The following is an 18,556-nucleotide window of genomic DNA, read 5'->3' as shown; positions in this document are numbered from 1 at the left end:
TCAGATAGTTTGGTGTATAATTCCCATGATCCCTCACCATTGGCTATGCTGTCTAAGGCTGATGCAGGCCAAGACATCTGGAGGACCGCAAGTTGCCCAACCCCCGTAGTAGGCAATACTGGACGAGAGGGACAAAGTCTGACTTGGTATAAAGCAGCTTTTGTGTGATACTTTTTCTGGAGAGCTTTTCCTATGTTTTTGGTTTAGCTCTGCAGAATTGAGCTAGGAGTGCAAGAAACCCCTGTGCAGAGGAATCCTAAAGGATGTGTAAAAGGAGGGAACATACAGTTAGTTCAGCCTTCCCCAAACTAGTGCCCTCCATATGCTTTGGACCACAACATCCATCATTTCTGACCTTTGACCATACTGGCTGGGGCTGATGGGAGTTGAAGTCCAAAACATCTGGAGAGCACCAGGCTGGGGAAGGATGGCTTAGCTTTACAAATGAGGCTCTTCTAAGGCCCGGCTTGGGAAGGGCCATAGCTCAGTGGTAGAGCACCTGCAGACAGTCCCAGGTTCCATCCCTGGATCCTCCAAGTAGCACTGGAAAAACTCCTGCCTGAAACTGGAGAGTTCTTGCCAGTCAGTGTCGAAAATACTGGGCTACATGGCCTGTGGTCTGACTCCGTATAAGGCAGCTTCCTTTGTTCCTGGTTCAAATGTTACCAGATGCAGCATGATTACAGCTTCTTGTAATAGGTCATGCCTCTCCAGTAATACTTAAATAACCAAAGTGTGTAGTATATTAACATGCAAGCATCACATCTCCCTACAGCAGGACAGAGGAACCTGAGGACCTCCAGATGCTGATGAACTACTATTCCCGTCATCCCTCACCATTGGCCAGGCTGACTGGGGCTGATGGGGACTGGAGTCCAACAACATCTGGAAGACCACAGGTTCCCCAGCCTGCTTTCTAGAGTCTGGTGGCACTGCTGTGGAAACTTCCCATGTGATTTGCCGGTTCCCTGTGAGTCTCTTGTGGAACTGTGCCTGGAGCAAGGTAGGTTCCAGCTATGTTGTTGTTCAGTCGTTCAGTCGTGTCCGACTCTTCGTGACCCCATGGACCATAGCACGCCAGGCCTTCCTGTCCTGCGCTCTCTCCCGGAGCGTGCTCAAGTTCATATTCATTGCATCCGTGATGCTATCTAGCCATCTCATCCTCTGCCGTCCCCTTCTCCTTTTGCCTTCAGTCTTTCCCAGCATCAGGGTCTTTTCCAGGGAGTTTTCTCTTCGCATTAGGTGGCCAAAATACTGGAGCTTCAGCTTCAGTATCTGTCCTTCCAATGAGCACTCAGGGTTGATTTCCTTTAGGATGGACTGATTTGACCTCCTTGCAGTCCAGGGGACTCGTAGGAGTCTTCTCCAGCACCACAGTTCGAAAGCATCAATTCTTCGGCGCTCAGCCTTCCTTATAGTCCAGCTCTCACATCCATACATTACTACTGGGAAAACCATAGCTTTGATTAGACGGACCTTTGTCGGCAAGGTGATGTCTCTGCTTCTTACTATGCTGTCTAGGTTGGCCATAGCTTTCCTCCCAAGGAGCAAGCGTCTTTTAATTTCATGGCTACAGTCACCGTCTGCGGTGATCTTGGAGCCCAAGAAAGTAAAATCTGTCACTGCTGCCATTTCTTCCCCTTCCATATGCCAGGAAGTGATAGGGCCAGATGCCATGATCTTCGTTTTTTTAATGTTGAGTTTCAAACCAGCTTTTGCACTCTCCTCTTTCACCCTCAACAAGAGGCTCTTGAGATCCTCTTCGCTTTCTGCCATTAGGGTGGTATCGTCTGCATATCGGAGGTTGTTGATAATTCTCCCAGCAATCTTAATTCCGACCTCTGATTCATCCAACTCGGCATTTCTCATGATGTACTCTGCATATAAGTTAAATAAGCAGGGTGACAGTATGCAGCCTTGTCGTACTCCTTTCCCAATTTGGAACCAATCGGTTGTTCCATGTCTGGTTCTTACTGTTGCTTCTTGACCCTCGTACAGGTTTCTCAGGAGACAGGTAAGGTGGTCTGGTACTCCCATCACTTTAAGAATTTGCCACAGTTTGTTGTGATCCACACAATCAAAGGCTTTAGCATAGTCAATGAAGCAGAAATAGACGTTTTTCTGGAATTCTCTTGCTTTCTCCATGATGCAGCGAATGTTGGCGATTTGATCTCTAGTTCCTCTGCCTCTTCTAAACCCAGCTTGTACTTCCGGTAGTTCTCGGTTTGCATACTGCTGAAGCCTAGCTTGTAGGATTTTGAGCATCACCTTGCTGGCATGTGAAATGAGCGCAATGGTGCGGTAGTTTGAACACTCTTTGGCGTTGCCCTTCTTTGGAATTGGAATGTAAACTGACCTTTTCCAGTCTTGTGGCCACTGTTGAGTGTTCCAGATTTGTTGGCATATTGAATGCAGCACTTTAACAGCATCATCTTTTAGGATTTTAAATAGCTCGGCTGGAATACTGTCATCTCCGCTAGCTTTATTGTTACTAATGCTTCCTAAGGCCCACTTGACTTCACTCTCTAGGATGTCTGGCTCAAGTTCAGTGACCGCACTATCATGGCTATCAGGGACATTCAGATCTTTCCTGTATAGTTCTTCTGTGTATTCTTGCCACCTCTTCTTAATCTCATCTGCTTCTGTTAGGTCCCTGCCTTCTTTGTCCTTTATCATGCCCATCTTTGCACAAAACGTTCCCTTGAGATCTCCGATTTTCTTGAAGAGATCTCTAGTCTTTCCCATTCTGTTGTTTTCCTCGATTTCTTTGCATTGTTCACTTAAGAAGGCCTTCTTGTCTCTCCTTGCTATTCTCTGGAACTCTGCATTCAGTTGGGTATATCTTCCCCTTTCTCCCTTGCTTTTCGCTTCCCTTCTTTCCTCAGCTACTTGTAAAGCCTCATCAGACAGCCACTTTGCTTTCTTGCATTTCTTTTTCTTTGGGATGGATTTCGTTGCTGCCTCCTGAACAATGTTATGGACCTCCGTCCATAGTTCCTCAGGCACTCTGTCTATCAGGTCTAATCCCTGAAATCTATTCCTCACCTCCACTGTATATTCAGTAGGGATATGATTTAGGTCATACCTGAACGGTTTAGTGGTTTTCCCGACGTTCTTCAATTTAAGCCGAAATTTTGCAAGAAGCAGCTCATGATTTGAGCCACAGTCAGCTCCAGGTCTTGTTTTGACTGACTGTATGGAGCTTCTCCATCTTTGGCTGCAAAGGACATAATCAATCTGATTTCGATATTGACCATCTGGTGATGTCCATGTGTAGAGTCGCCTCTTGTGCTGTTGGAAAAGAGTGTTTGCTATGATCAGCGTGTTCTCTTGGCAAAACTCTATTAACTTTTGTCCTGCTTCATTTTGTACACCAAGGCCATGCCTGCCTGTTATCCCGGTGATTTCTTGACTTCCTACTTTAGCATTCCAATCCCCTATGATGAAGAGGACGTCTTTTTTTGGTGTTAGTTCTAGAAGGTGTTGTAGGTCTTCATAGAACTGATCAACCTCAGCTTCTTCGGCCTCAGTGGTTGGGGCATAGACTTGAATTACTGTGATGTTGAATGGTTTGCCTTGGATTCGTACTGAGATCATTCTATCATTTTTAAGATTGTACCCCAGTACTGCTTTTCCCACCCTTTTGTTGACTATGAGTGCTACTCCATTTCTTCTAAGGGATTCTTGCCCACAATAGTAGATATGATGGTCACCTGAATTAAATTCGCCCATGCCTGTCCATTTTAGTTCGCCGATTCCCAAGATGTCGATGTTCAGTCTTGCCATCTCATGTTTGACCACCTCCAGCTTACCTTGATTCATTGATCTGACATTCCAGGTTCCTAAACAATATTGTTCTTTACAGCATCGGACTTTCTTTTCACCACCAGACACATCCACAGCTGAGTGTCCTTTCGGGTTTGGCCCAGCCGCTTCACTCTTTCTGGCGCTACTTGGAAATACCCTCTGCTCTTCCCCAGTAGCATATTGGACACCTTCTGACCTGAGGGGCTCATCTTCCGGCGTCATATCTTTTAGCCTTGTGATACGTTCCATGGGGTTTTCTTGGCAAGAATACTGGAGTGGGTTGCCATTTCCTTCTCCAGTGGACCATATTTTGTCAGAACTCTCTGCCATGACCTGTCCGTCTTGGGTGGCCCTGCACGGCATAGCTTATGGCTTCACTGAGTTACGCAAGCCCCTTCGCCACAACAAGGCAGTGATCCATGAAGGGGAGGTTCCAGCTATGGGGAAGCACTAATCACAGCACTGCCTTTAAAACACACCCTTCCTGTTTTTCGGTGGTGTTGAAACACACGAGGGTGCAGATTGCACACCGCTGAAGTTAGTATGCACAGAACAAAGCTTTTTGCTCACCTACAGTCCATTCAAGCAACGATTCAAAACTAAGGCCACAATCCTATACCTACTTACCTGGGAGTAAGCACCATCGAACTCAGTGGGACTTGCACTATAATGTGCAATACTGTTAATACATATATTAAAGACTTGGGATTTCAGCCTCTCACGTAGAACTGTGGTGTACTTTATCAATTGTTCATTATGCTGTGTCTTACTCCTCTTTGGTCCCAAACTTGCTTTATTTAAATATGACAGTGACAGCATAATCCTATACATATCTATGCAGAAGGATGTCCCACTGAGTTCAGTGGGCTGTACTCCCAGGTAATAAAGAGGTATGGGATTCCAGCCTGGTTTTATTATTTTTGTTGTAGATTTGTTTCCTGCACATATTCGTATAGATTTTAGATTTTTGTTGTTGTTGCTGCTAACATCCATATTTATGCTCTATTACATTTCTGTTTTTCCTTTAAAAAATACTTAGGTGAAACAACGTTCTTTATAAATAATGGATATAAAACCTTTCTATTTCAGCTGGATTTTTGTTGATTGTATGGCAAGCCCTTTTAGCTTTTCATTTCTGCATGCTTCAATTGTCCATGGCTGCGTTTTCTCTGTAATGTGTGTGGGGTTTTGTGTTTTGAAATCTTGTTAATCAACTTTAAGCCTTTGAGAAAAACAGTCAAAAATGTTTCAAATGAATGACTGAATCAGCTTTCTGAGGAAACTTATGCTGCAATCTTATATACACTTATCTGGGAGTAAGTTCCATTGAATTCAGTGGGGCTTACTTCAGAGCAGATGTGTATAGGGTTGCATTGTTAGGATATTGTTTGTTTCTTGCATTTGTATCCCGTCCTTCCCTCCAAGGAGTCCAAGGCAGTGTTCATGATCTTCTTCCTCCTCTCCCTTTTATCCTCACAACAACCCTGTGAGGTAGGTTAGGCTGAGAGTCAGTGATTGGCCCAAAGTCACCCAGGGAGCTTCATGGCTGGGTGGGACTTGAACCTGGGTCACCTGAGTCCCTGTCCAGTACGCTAACCACTACACCACACTTGCTCTCATTTCCCATATTCCAGGCTCAGGCTTTTCTATAGCCTGCCTAGAGGTAAGGGCTACTTGTTCCTCAAGCTTACAAGGGCCTGTTGCTACGGACAGCGGTGGCGGCTTGCATCATTGGGTCTCACGATGATCCCTTCTGTCTTTCAGTTGCCTTTGCTGGCCTTGCCTTTGGCTCCTTTTACATAGCAGGAAAGCTCCACTGCTTTGCACCTGGCGGGCGTGGGCAGTCCTGGCGTCTCTGTGCCTTCTTAGCACCGCTCTTCGTTGCAATGCTCATCGCTTTGTCCCGCACCTGTGATTACAAGCATCATTGGCAAGGTGAGTGAAGCCTTGATGGGGAGGTGGGGCAGGTGCCACAAAAAAAATGCGCGTCGGGGAGGACTGGGCAACTTGTGGCCCTCCAGATGTTTTGGCCTACAGCTTCCAGCATACCTCATCATTGGCTATGCTGGCTAGGCTGATGGGACTTGTGGCCCTCCAGATGTTATGGCCTACAAGTTGCCCACTCTCTAGTAAGACAAGCCCATTTTTAAGCCAGGGTTGGTCAAATGTAGTGCTGTGCTGAAAATTTTGATTCTTCCATTTTTGACATTTCGTGGTGGGGTAGGGGCAAAATGAAAACTCTGGCAAAAGAAGCTGGAAGAGGTGAGAATTTTCTCCTTGGTGAGGGGGACATGGTTTCCGTATACATTTTTAAATGTAGGCAATTCTTGAGGGGCCTTCTTTCTCTTTTTTAATTTTTAATTTTTTAAAAAACATCCCCTGCACTTGCAGGAGCCCAGGAGTCTTCTCCAGCCTGGCAGTTCTTTCTGAGCTCCCAGGAGGCCATGTGACCTCACCATGTGACCTAGACATTCAGGAAGAACTCCTGGCTGGAGAAGAGTCCTGGCCGCCTGCAAAGTGCAGGGGTGTTTTATAAAAACTAAAAAATAGAAAGAAGACCCCTCCAGAATTGCCTACACTTAAAAAGGTATGTGAAACCCCAAACGAGACAATTCTCCAAAATTCTCCCCCTCCCTGCAAAAAAAGCAGAAAAAACAATGCCTCTTTTGCAGGGAGAGAAAAAAGTTCCCGAAAATAGGGGGCAGGATTTGGCATAGCACTAGTCAGTGTATAAGGCTGGGGGGCAGTGGAGGCTGGTGGCTCCGATTTCAGTGGGGATGTGACTCCATTCTCGGTTTCAGTCAGAACCAGCCAGACTCTAAAAGAGCTGTCCAACTCTAAAGGAGCTATCCAAGGTCCTGATCCCCACCCCAAGAGTAGGTTCAACACCTTGGACAGCTCCTTTAGAGTTCCAGTTGGTTCTGTCTGAAACCGAGAATGGATTCACAGCCCCACCGAAATCGGAGCCACCAACTTCCACAGCTTGGGGGTGGGTGGGGTGTACCCTCCCTGGCCAAGCTTCTTGGGGGCCAAACCATCCCTGGCTGCGATGTCATTGCCGGTTTCAAAGAACGGGGGAGTGTTTCTCAAGCAAATGGCCTTGGGTACGTGGGAGAACAATCCATTAAGGACAGAGGAGGACCTTAAAGCTTTCCTGCCCTCATTGGAGCTGGTCGGCAACTGATCTTGGCTTAGACTTCTGCCCTCTGTTGTGCATGCTTAGAGCACTCCTTGCAGATATGGTTACAGTGGCCAATAGAATCAGATGCTGTTTGTAGGGTGCTAATTGGCCAGCCTTGCTCTACCCCACAACATTGGGAGCTACCAGCTCAGGCAGTTTGTCCAGCTAGCCCAGTATTGTCTGCTCTGATTGGCAGGAGCTCTCCGGGGTCTAGGGCAGAGGCCTTTCATGGTGCCTGATACTTGATCCTTTTAACTGAAGACACCAGAGATTGAACCTGGGACCATCTGCAAGTGAAACATCCCTCCCTGCAATAGCAAACTAGAGTAGCGAGCACTGACAGAAAGATAGGGTCACTGAGAAACTAGAGGGAGGTGTCAGCATGCTTGAAGGAACCCTGAGGTTTGCAGAAGTGCAAATTATGTTTAAAAATAATAACCCCCAAATAGACCCCAATGAGGACTAAGCATGCTCAGTAGCCACAGAATACGGAGGGTCAGTTGGAAAAGAAAAATGAAGGGATGGATGGATGGAACGAAATACAGGGTGTTTCAAAATGATGGACCCATTTCAAAGCAGTCTATTTCACAATGGCAACATGTTACAATTACACCAAAAGTTATAAACGGTTTAATGAGTTATCGAGTTTTACTAACCATTTTATAAATGCTCTATGTGCCCTCCACCTGCTGTATGGACAATATCAAGACGATAGTTGAATTCGCCCCAAACGTCTCTCAAAGTGTCTTCTTCCACTGAAGTCACCGCTGCCGTGATTCTGTTTTTGAGGTCATCCAGATTAGTCACTAATAGTGGCACAAAAACACGTTCTTTGACGTATCCCCACAAGAAAAAGTCGCAGGGTGTAATGTCTGGAAATCTTGGGGGCCGTTGAAACGCACGCTGCACCACGATTGCGGATTCAGTTTTGCTGAACTGCAGAACGCAAAACGCCTTGTGTTGCGGGGTCGCCATATTGTGAATGACTGACTCTATGCCCCACCCTTCAAGTGGTAAGAGTTTCATTCATGGGCGGTTTGTGGTTGCAGACATACAGCGATTTCAAATCGGGTCCATCTTTTTGAAACACCCTGTATCTCAGAGGAGGGAATGTCTGGCTGGGACCCCAGACACGAGCACTGCTGTTAAGAGGGAAGAGACACTGTAACATGTTGTTGTGCAAGTAATGGAAGAAGGTGCCATAGATCAGTGGCATGATCTATCACTGAGCTATGGACTCTGCTTCCATTACTTACAGCTGGGAGTAATGCCCTGGTAGGAGTTTAGCTGTTTGGGGGCAGGGGTGGCAAGCTGGATCGTATTTCCAGTGTAATACAGGGACAGAGGGCCAGTAACTAGGAGTAGAAGTAACTCTTAAGAGAAACCTGGAGAGCTGCTCTCAGTCAAAGTAGACAACACCAGCTTACAAGAAAAGGTAGTTTGCCCTGGTATACTGCAGCTATGTTTGGGAAGATGTTCTCTTCCTTTAAAAAAGAAAGTTGGATTTTCTCCCAGAAGATGTACATTTCAAACTGGAAGTGTACAATTAGATACACAGGAATTTTTTTTTTTTAGAATGGCACCTTGGTGCACTGATTCAGTGCCACTGCAAGCCCACTGTGGTTAAAATGATCTTTGCACCCACTCATCTTGGATACTTGGATTCCTGCACTGAGCAGGGGGTTGGACTCGATGGTCTTATAGGCCCCTTCCAACCCTACTATTCTGTGATTCTACAATCTTCTGTTTCCCTCCAAGATGTGCTGGTTGGTTCAGGAATGGGCTTTGCATTTGCGTACCTGTGCTACAGACAGCATTACCCGCCTCTGACCGACCCCGAGTGCCATCAGCCGCTGCAGCGCAAGTCAAGATTCTCTGCCCCGGAGAAGCAAAAGTTGACACTCTCTGGCTTCAGCCTAGATGTATAAAGACCTAGAGGATCCTCCCCTCACCCCCCTGCATGCCCTGGGACATGGAAGAGAAGAGAGGGTGCAGCTGTCCATGTTGTCCTGTGCCTGGAAGGAAAAGGGGCACCCTCATTTAAAGTAGCAGCAGCCTGGTTGAGGCTCTAGGCAGCTGCCTCATCCCTCTTCCTCACGAGTCTTTGGGCAGGGAAGGGAGCACTGCATTTTGCTTGCGCGACACACAACAGGTTTGTCCGCCCTCCAGGCAACAGGATCTTAGAATTTGGGCCGATCCTCCATAGCCAGCCTGTTTACAGTCTGACACACGCCGACGTCAAAAAAAAGAGTTTCTCAGAGAATCACAAAGGACCCATTACGGCAAGCTAGCTCAGTCACTTTGCTGCCAAGGCAAGGCCACCGAACCTGCAGCTCACTTCCCCACAGTTCAACATAAAGCAGCCCCAGCTAGTGCACTACAAGCAAGCGCCCTACACAAAAAGGCGTCTGCAGAGCAACAGCTCCAGAAAACCGAGTTGCACAATAAAGGGGGTTGCCCTGCATTTTAACAACTTATAGTCAACATATGCCTCTAGAGTGTAGGGCAGGGGACCTGCTCTGTTTTCTGCAAATATAACTACCTCCTGTCTCATTCCCCCCCCCATCACCTGCTTCCCCCCCCCCACACACACACACAACTATTTTTTTTTTTAGATGTCTCAGTGCAGGAGTCCTGTAGCATCTTAAAGCTTATTGTGGAAGAAGCCTTTGTGGCCAGATCTTACTTAACCAGAAGTATGCAGTGTTACCCTCACAGTCTGTGTGTTTTTCTCATTCAGATAGATATGAGCGCCTGCAAATTTAAGCAGGGCTACTCAGAAGTCTGTCCCACTGCATTGAAGTAAGTGGGTTTAGGATTGCAGCCAGAGAAATTATAAACAGGGCAGGGGAATGTTTTAGACAATGGTCATAATCTCTGACCTTGCCAGCTGGGGCTTATGGGAGTTGTAGTCCAAACATCTGGAGGGCATCATGTTCCTACCTGTGCCATAGGGTAACGCTTCATGCATCTGGTGAAGACTGCTCTGTGAACGCTTCTGCCGTTAGCAAATCCATTTGCATTTTCATTGCCACAAGGCAGCAGACTTAACACAACTTACCCTTGTGGCATTCACAAGTCTGTGATCCCTTTTGGCTGCCTCCAAAGGCAGATTCTGTGTTGTGCGGACAAGGCTCTTCCTTGGATGAAATTAGCACTGTGCATATCCCATAGGAACATTGCACATGGATGTAGGCAGCCACCATGAGAACCGTAGGCTCCAATCTGAAGGTGGCAATTGAATCCTTAGGGCAATGAAGAAAAGCTTACGGGCATCATGTTGCACTCTCAGAAAACCAGAATGTTGACAGACAGTGGGCAACAGGGCTTCAGTCTACTCCTTGCTTTAGGCCATGGCTATCTGTCACCCTGCACTTACCTCCTTAGTTTTGCGCACTTTCCTTTCTTTTTCTTGATCCTTGCCCTGGAAAATCTAAACTCTGAAAACCTGAGTCTTGGCAGCATATGCTATATAGAATCTGGGTGATTTCGTTTGAATATCAAATGTGTACCTTTTTGGTGCAGAGCCAATCTTGCTCTTATTATGCTGATGCAGAAAATATGACTATCAAGAATCAAGTCCAGTCTTGTGATATGCTGTACTTTATGGCAACAAAGCCATGTTTATATCAATTAATATCTTATCTTCCTGGTCCTCAGGAGATTGCAAGGAATGGAATTCAAGGATCCATTATAGCAGGCTTTGCAAGTAAGTGCACACAAGTTGCTAGCCCTCCTACCCCCCCCAAATGAAATTCACTAGCCGTCCCAGCAACACATGCCTGTTTGCCATTTGTAGCATAAAAGGGTGGGGGAGGAAGGCCAGTTTCTATAAATATTCCTTACCTGTTGGTCAGTTTTTAAAAGAACTCTGTGCCTCATTTTAAACTCAAGTTTTGCCTCCCAGTCCCCATCAATCCACTAGCAGGTCTCTCGTCACGTGAGCACAAAGAAATGTCATACAGCTGCATGTGTACATTCACGGGCAATGGACTGGGGCGTGAACCCAACAGTAGCATTGGAAAAAGGGCTAGAACAGGGTATCTCGAGAATACTTGCTAAAGTCAGCCAGCCTGCCAGGGAAGGAAGCAAGCAAGCAAAAATGGGCAGATGATGTGGGCAGGAGCTCACAAGTGTTCCCTGCCTTGCTGCAGCTTCCAGTTAGCAAAGCCTTTTGGGTGGCTGCCATGCTAAAGCCTCTGCTGCTGGGTGGAATGAACCTCTGTCTCTGTCTCCTACAAGATCTCCCCGCTCCCAGGAACTTGTGCATCCTCCCTGGGCAGGTGGGCTGCTGCCCCCCACCCCATTTTGAAAACCATTGGCATAGAGGTCATTGTTATTATTCCCAGTAGGTAACCAGCTGCTTAAAAACCTATTTTGCATGTGCATGTACGGTCTTACTGGAACTCTCTCTGGTCCAGGGAGTTCAGAAGAGGTTGTACATAAAGCTGTTTCTGACCCCTGCTCTCTAGGTCCAAGAGCTTGCTCTGCTCTCCACAGGCTTTAAAGAGATCATCTCAGTCTGGCTCAGCCTTCATCCAAGCACTTGGCATATCATATTGAGAGATGACAGCTTCTTTAATTGGTTTGTGCCTGCGCTAGGATTCAGTTTTCGTTAACAATTGGGGAGTTTGCGCTCTTGGACAGTGTGTTGTTCCATAATTCTGACAGTTGAGAGTGGCAACTTGACCTCAGCCAAGTTCAACCGGGCTATTCTGTTTGAGATCTTAAACCTGGAGAGGCTTTTAAGCTAAGCAACTTCCTTTCAAGGAACTTCAGAGGGCAGATCAGGGCTGCATGGCAGGGATGCTGGCAGCATGACCAGCCCATTCCTCAGGGTAGCTTTTTAGTAGAGAACTCTTTATGTTAATCCTACCTTAGAAGGGGTGTAGGGAGATGGCTAGCAGAAGGCTTCCCTCTCCCCCTATAGAAGGCAATCCAGAAGTAGGATTTGCCTTGCTGCTCTTTCTTCATCATACCAAAGGCCAGCCTACAAATCTGTAATTCTCATTATCCTCAAAACAAGATGAGTCTTCACATGCAGCTGAATAGGAATAGCAAAAGGCCATTAATTGGCATTCACCTATGACAGGGTGGGCAGCTTTGGGTCCCAGGGGCCACATTCAGCCCCCCAGGCCCTCCTGCTGCTGCTGCACTGCTGGTGCCAAATTCAGCAGTGGCAGCAAAAAAAAAAAAAACGGTTTGCTGCTGAATTTCAGTGGCATGCTGCTATGGGGCGGGGTGTGTGTAAAAGGGTCAGATTAACTTGTTTTTATGCTAAATGTGGCCTTTTTTATCCTTCTGTAAAAGTTTGCTGCCGGGTTTTTTGCCACCACAAGTTTTAGTGGCACAGCAGGGGCCGCATGCAGTTCGCATGTTGCCCACCCAACCATCAGCTTCCCCAAGCATTTTATTCCAGTCTCGTACTGCCGCTGACTCAGACGTAGCAAGCATGTCCCCCTCTGACCTAGGTAAAAGCCAGTGTTTGGAGGAGTAAAGAACTTGAGAATGCTGTAGGTGCACACTTGACGTGGGGCACAGCTACAAGCGATGTTAAGCATGCTTTTTTGTCAGGGTCGGCAACGGTTGCAGTTTGAAGAGATGGTTGAAGTGATCGTGCCCAGAAATGTGGCATTATTCAGTTCAGTGGATCTGGTTGCTGTATGTTTTTCTGCCCCTGTGGATGAATACAGTTATAGGTGCTTTTGACATAAGGAAACATAACCTGCCAACTCTGTTCTGCGGTTTGAGAAAACAGTAGAGGGTGATACTTCTGGGCAAAATGGCTAACATGCATAATGAAGGTTAGTACATTAGCGTTCAGCTAGCGCTTTGGTACCGAAATACTGCATCCTGGGCCAATGAAGGAAAGAAAGGTAAAGCAGGAAGGGGAGGGGGGCATGGAGAAAGACGTAGATAGTTAAAAAAAAAGGAAAAAAGGAAAAAAAAGAGTAGGTCCCATACAGCAACTGAAAATGCTGAAGACAGAAAAGAAAAAAGAAAATGTGTCGCTCTCATGAAAGGAGCCATGGTATTTCAGAGAGGATACATTATATTAAAATAATGTAAGAAAGCATTGCTAGATCAGCCTTCTGCATCTGAACAGTCAGCTATGAAATATACTGGGTGTCCTTGGGCCAGTCAGTATAAGCCTAGCGTACATCACAGGGTTGCTGGGAGAATAAAATGGGGAGGGACCGTGCATATTACCCTGAGCTCCTTGGAGGAAGGGTAGAATAAAATGTATGTAAAATCTTATCTTTCACATGCCTGGCAATCAAAGGTACACTGCCATTTGGCCATAGAGATTCCACTCTGCTATTACAGTCACATAACCATCATTCCTGGTATTGGAAAACTTTACACCAGCTCATGTTTACCTGCTTTTAGGACTGGGCTACTCTAAACCCTTGTGTCTGGAAGGATCATTGCTGTGATAAGAATTACAATATCATTCTCACTGTCAATATTTTGTACATTTTTAGAGGCCAAATCACTAGAAGATGTTTTCACTGTCTTATGGTTTTGTTTTTAAAGTGTCCAATAAAAATGCCAGTACTTTAAAGAACAAGAGCTGTGTCACTTCTGTGGTCCTCACATTAATCCTAAATGTGGAAAGTCACATTGGGTAGTGCTGATCCTCATAGGCCTTATGAAGGGTCAATGACTTCAAATGCCAGCCTGACCTACCTTTCCCCCTCTCCTACTGCACTCTAAAATGGAAGTAATTGTGATCCACCTTCAGCATTACAGCTGAATGACGTGACTGTTAAGGTGCTATAAACTCATAAGTCATAAGAGTGGAGTTCACGGGAGAAATCTACATTTTTTAAGTCAATGGGTGTTGCAAGCTTTCCCTTGCAGGTAAAAGGAGCAGTTTGGCCTCTCGCATAAGGCAGGGAGACAACTTTACTAACCAAGGAGGGATAATCTTTATAAGGTTGCAGTCCTGCACACGGTTATATCAGAGTAAGCCCCCTGAACACTTTACGACTTACTTCTGAGTAAACCTGCATCAGAGTGCATTGTACAAGTGTTTATAGCTTGCAACTAACCCAATGTTAGCTGATGTCTGTTTCTCATAAAGCACTTGCCCATTGACTTAAAACTCGCCCTTTACACATCTCTGGAAGAACAGATGTGTTTCCTTGCCTGAAAGAAAACATTATGTTCAATATGCATACATTTCATTACAAGTGTGCCTCTTTTTGGCCCACAAGGTCACAGGATGCAGGTGTTCTTGTCATAGGAAATTGCAATCCTAATGTTCTAGGAAATGGCATAGGTTCCAGCATGAGAGTTCTTGTTTTGACTTTTTATACCACAGTGCAGTTATACTGTTTAAGAAAGCTTAAGTAGCCATGTAGCACAGCACAAGCCAGAACTTTTACTACATCTGTGAGTATCATGCTACCATTTGTGGAATACAGACAGTGGGTTGAATCCAGACATAGCCATGCTTATAGACCCACTGAAATCAATAGGACTTCATTCATTGCTAATTTACCCCATTGATTTCAATGGGTATACTCTTAAGTATGACAAAGGCTGGATCCAACCCACAGTATTGCAGCATGTTTATGCGACATGGGGATTATATGCACACTTTATATGGCAATTGGGGTTGCAAAGTGTGGATAGATGATGCACATCCTTAAACACCCATGTGCATGCAGCCTGGTCCATATTATATGGCTGTTGAAGGACTGCTTCTGTCATTCACACTTCAGTGTTTTCTATAACACACCACATGGCATACACACAAACTGCATGAAGTCTGGAGCCACGCTCAGGAAACAGTGTTGTGTGGAATACCCACTGGTTTAGGTAGAATAAGAAGAAAAACACAGAAAGGACAGTAAATGTAGAGTAGTACCTGCTTCTCATGGGAATTCCCACCCCACCCCCCCATAAGCATGCTGTGTTTTGTGCACTGGGAAAAAGAAAGGAGATGTGGCTATTGTAACTCAAGAACTGCTGGAAGTACTTGTGATTTCTGCTAAGATGTGCAGAAATTCAAGCACCTTGACAGAAGCCAGATACTTGGCTCCACAGTAAGATATAATCGCTAGAGATTACTCTCAGGTTACATAAGGAACAGATATTTCCTGCTTTTTCTCAACCTTGCTCTCTGTATTGGCAGAAAAGAAACATTCCATGCACTACTTGCAGGCTTCAAGATTCTCCTTGCAAAGGCCAACGATTACACGAAAGCCAAATATTTACTGAAAAAAGTTAAATAACTTTTTTTAAATAGACATATTATACAAAGTGCATAAACTTCAACTTCTGTTTCAGACTTGGCTGACCAAAGCTGGCTGCTGTTACAGAGGTTCTAATGCCGAATTTGGTCATGCCAAGTGTTGCTGCTCAGTCACAGCTATAGCATTAGTGGATGAGGCAATGAACAACGCAATAACAAATAGTGCAAACATATGGGGAGAATAATCAAATTGAACACTGGCAGAGAGTTTTGAAACATAGTTCTGAGAATATAGCACGATCACATCCCAATCATGAACATGCTGCTGTAGTAGAAGGGATTCCCTGAAAATAGGAGCAAACCCATGGAGTCCAAGCAAAACTTCATAGTACCCAATGGTCACACTGAGACACGGGCAAAGTGGATCACCACTACACTGTGACACAGTCATGCAGTCACATGACTGTATATCCAGTTTGCAGGGCCTAACATTCATCATGAAACTCCAGGCCTGTTTCATCAGCTTTGCTGTATCACAACAGAGTGGGGCGTGCTGAAGCAAATCACTACTGCTCTGCCGTGCATCCCATTGCACTGCAGATCCAGTTAGTCAGGCATCCACAATTCCACTTATCTGATCACCATGGGTGAGTTCCCCTTACTCTCTGGTGAGGACTCCTAGCAGTCTCAGACAGGCTCTCACTTGCACTGCAGTTTGTGGAACAAAGAGCAGGCATTTTTCCACTCTTTCTTTATCCAAGCCTCAGAGCAAATGGGGCAAGAATCCCTCCATACTTACTAGAGGTCTTGAGGAACTGGTGCTGCTACCCAGTGATTTAACACACAATCTATTGCACAGGTATTAGGGTAACAGGCCTATTTTTACCTTGCCAGCAGGCACAGGCCTTACAAGGTGGGTCTCATTGCTCTTAGCTGCTTGCTGGGATCTCATCACACACTGCCAAATATGCTACACCAAGCTGGTGCTGATATGCTATGCTAGCTCCACTCTTCCCCTTGATCCAGGCCTATTTTTTCCCAATGAGATCAGAATTAGCCCTAAGTGAGTGGATGTCAGTCACGGAGACTTCACATGGTGAGATGCCAACAAGAACCAAAGGATCTGAAAAGCACCACTTTCTCCTTTCAAAGCACTTGGAGCAGGGTATCCTATTCTTACTGAACCGAAGTGGAAGAAAGCAACTGAGCTAAGACAGAAGCCTTCCAACAGCTCAGTCTCTCTCCCTTGTTGCACAATTGCCTGCACATTGGACTACAATTGGAATAATTCTCAACACAGTAGGGACAACCAAGACATTCAATGGAGCCCAAGCCTCTCCAGTATGCTAAAGCTGTTTGGATAACAACTAAACTAAGAGGGTAAATAATACCATAATTAAAGGAATCACTTCTACACCCAGGAGTGTAAACAGAAACAAATGTACAGTGCCTGTCAGTTTCTTGCTGGGTGAGTAGCTATGTACAGCTATGTACTTTCCCTGCTGCGCAAACTTATTACAGGATAACACATGGTAATTGCTGGCACAGTAATGCCACCTGCAATAGGACAAGGATTGGTTTGAGCAGCCTTTTGCTTTGGTCTGTAGTTGCACCTGTTGGGCAAAGCAAGAACAATAAGGTGTGCAAAACAAAAATCCACTACCCAAAACAAAAATGTCTGATGCTGGATGTCCAGTGTGGTAACAGAACAAGGATTTCTATATGTCCAGGCCCCTCGCAGCTTTACTCAACCAAGTATGATATCCCCCTATTTCATATCGATATCCTGTATCAGGGCTTTCCAACTGAAGAGGAGGTGTGACATTCTAGCACCGATTCCTAGCCCTGTCTAGTGCATACCTAGACTTGACACAGGTGGTATTGCAACATGACACACACTGGCCTCTTAACCAAAGGATGCAGCCTGGACAGTCAGTGAACACCAGGTGCAGTCAGGAGTCAGGTAGCGAGAGCCTGTGCTTGTTGCATTTCCTGTGGAAAAAGACTGGGGTGATGGATCCTCCAGAACTCCAGGCAGTGGGGGCAAAGCATGCTGAGCACATCAGCAACAGATGAGAGAAGAGGAAGGTAGGCAGGATTCCCGATCAGTTTTCAATGTGGAGTACATCTAAGGAAGCAACAGGAAAAATCAGCGATATTAGGACAGTGTTTCCCAGGTGCCCACACTCCCTGTAGACAGCATAGCACACAACCGGAAGGATGGGAAGTAAGCCTGGAAAAGGAGGATACCTCTTCCTCCCCTGTCCCGTCAATGAAAAATAGACCAGACACTTAATGATGTTCTTTTTTTTAAGGAGAACAGAGCTGACAGCCTGTGCCAGTCCTACTGTGTTCCTAGCACACACTAGTTTTCATTCTGAGGCAGATTGTGTCCTTGATTATGTCAGTGGATCAGACCAAAGTAAACAAAATATAGTACACCTGTATTTGGAAGAACATTTGCTGGAATTAAGGAGTTTTATTACCTCTCTGTAATGTATTTAGGATTGTGGTGTTAATGTTGCTAATGCTCCTTCAAAGCCATTTGCTATTTTGGCTGTAGACATAGAAGAAAGCTGAAGGAGGGATTCATTCATTTTCATTCATTCATTATATTTCTATACTGCCCAATATCCAAAGTTCTCTGGATGGTTTACAGAGATTAAAATCCTTAAAGATGCATTACTGTACATAATGTAAAAACAGTTTACATACAAACATATAAACAGATGGCAAACACACACACATACACCCCTCCAAACAATTTTAATAATTAACAATAAGAAATCCCATGACCTGATTAAAAACCTTATCATATGCTGCCAAATGCCTGAGAGTAAATGAAGGTTTTAACCTGGTGCCAAAAAGATAACAATGTTGGTGCCAGATGGGCCTCAATGAGTAGTTCATTCCACAATCGGGGGGGCTGCCATTGAGAAGGCCACCTTCCTTGTTGCCACCTTCCAAGCCTCTCTCGGAGACACCTGGAGGAGAGCCTTACATTATGAGCATAGTGTACAGGTAGGTTCATGCTGGGAGAGGCACTCTGTCAGGTATTGCAGTCCCGAGCGACAGAAGGCTTTATAGATCAAAATCAGCACCATGAAGTGGGCTTGGAAACATACAGGCAGCCAGTGCAAGTGGGCCAGAATTGGTGTTATATGTTCAGGCCTTCTTGTCCCTGTTATCACTCTGGCTGCTGCATTTTGCACAAGTTGGAGCTTCTGAACCATCTTCAAAGGCAGCCTCAAGTACAGCACATTGCAGTAATCTAACCTGGAGGTTACCAGAACATAGATGACTGAATCCAGGCTATCCCTGTCCAGATAGGGGCGTAACTGGGCCACCAACTGAAGTTGGTAGAA

At 45.6% G+C, this 18,556-nt stretch overlaps 2 protein-coding genes across 5 annotated transcripts in view; one reads left to right on the top strand and one right to left on the bottom strand.

The window, feature by feature from the left end:
* PLPP5 (phospholipid phosphatase 5) overlaps positions 1-13,551 on the top strand; it is a 38,875-nt gene extending 25,324 nt beyond the window's left edge. The window contains exons 6-8 of one of the 3 annotated variants that reach the window (XM_084803925.1): positions 5,572-5,742; positions 10,649-10,697; positions 11,461-13,551. In XM_084803925.1, coding sequence (XP_084660051.1) covers positions 5,572-5,742; positions 10,649-10,697; positions 11,461-11,551 — 311 coding nt within the window. In that variant the 3' untranslated portion in view covers positions 11,552-13,551. Of the gene's footprint in view, positions 1-5,571; positions 5,743-8,746; positions 10,698-11,460 lie in introns of those variants that run through there. The other 2 variants (XM_084803924.1, XM_084803926.1) reach the window with 2 other exon arrangements.
* Positions 13,552-15,105: 1,554 nt separating this feature from the next.
* DDHD2 (DDHD domain containing 2) overlaps positions 15,106-18,556 on the bottom strand; it is a 40,740-nt gene continuing 37,289 nt past the window's right edge. For both annotated transcript variants that reach the window (XM_084803922.1, XM_084803923.1), the window contains exon 18: positions 15,106-17,319. The gene's annotated coding sequence lies outside the window, so the exon portion shown is untranslated. The remainder of the gene's footprint in view (positions 17,320-18,556) is intronic.

This window comes from Heloderma suspectum, chromosome 6 (assembly GCF_057233095.1).
Source record: "Heloderma suspectum isolate Gila_16-S chromosome 6, 16-S_ref, whole genome shotgun sequence".
In the NCBI taxonomy this organism is placed as follows: Eukaryota; Metazoa; Chordata; class Lepidosauria; order Squamata; family Helodermatidae; genus Heloderma; species Heloderma suspectum.
This window is presented reverse-complemented; position numbering and strand designations above follow the sequence as displayed.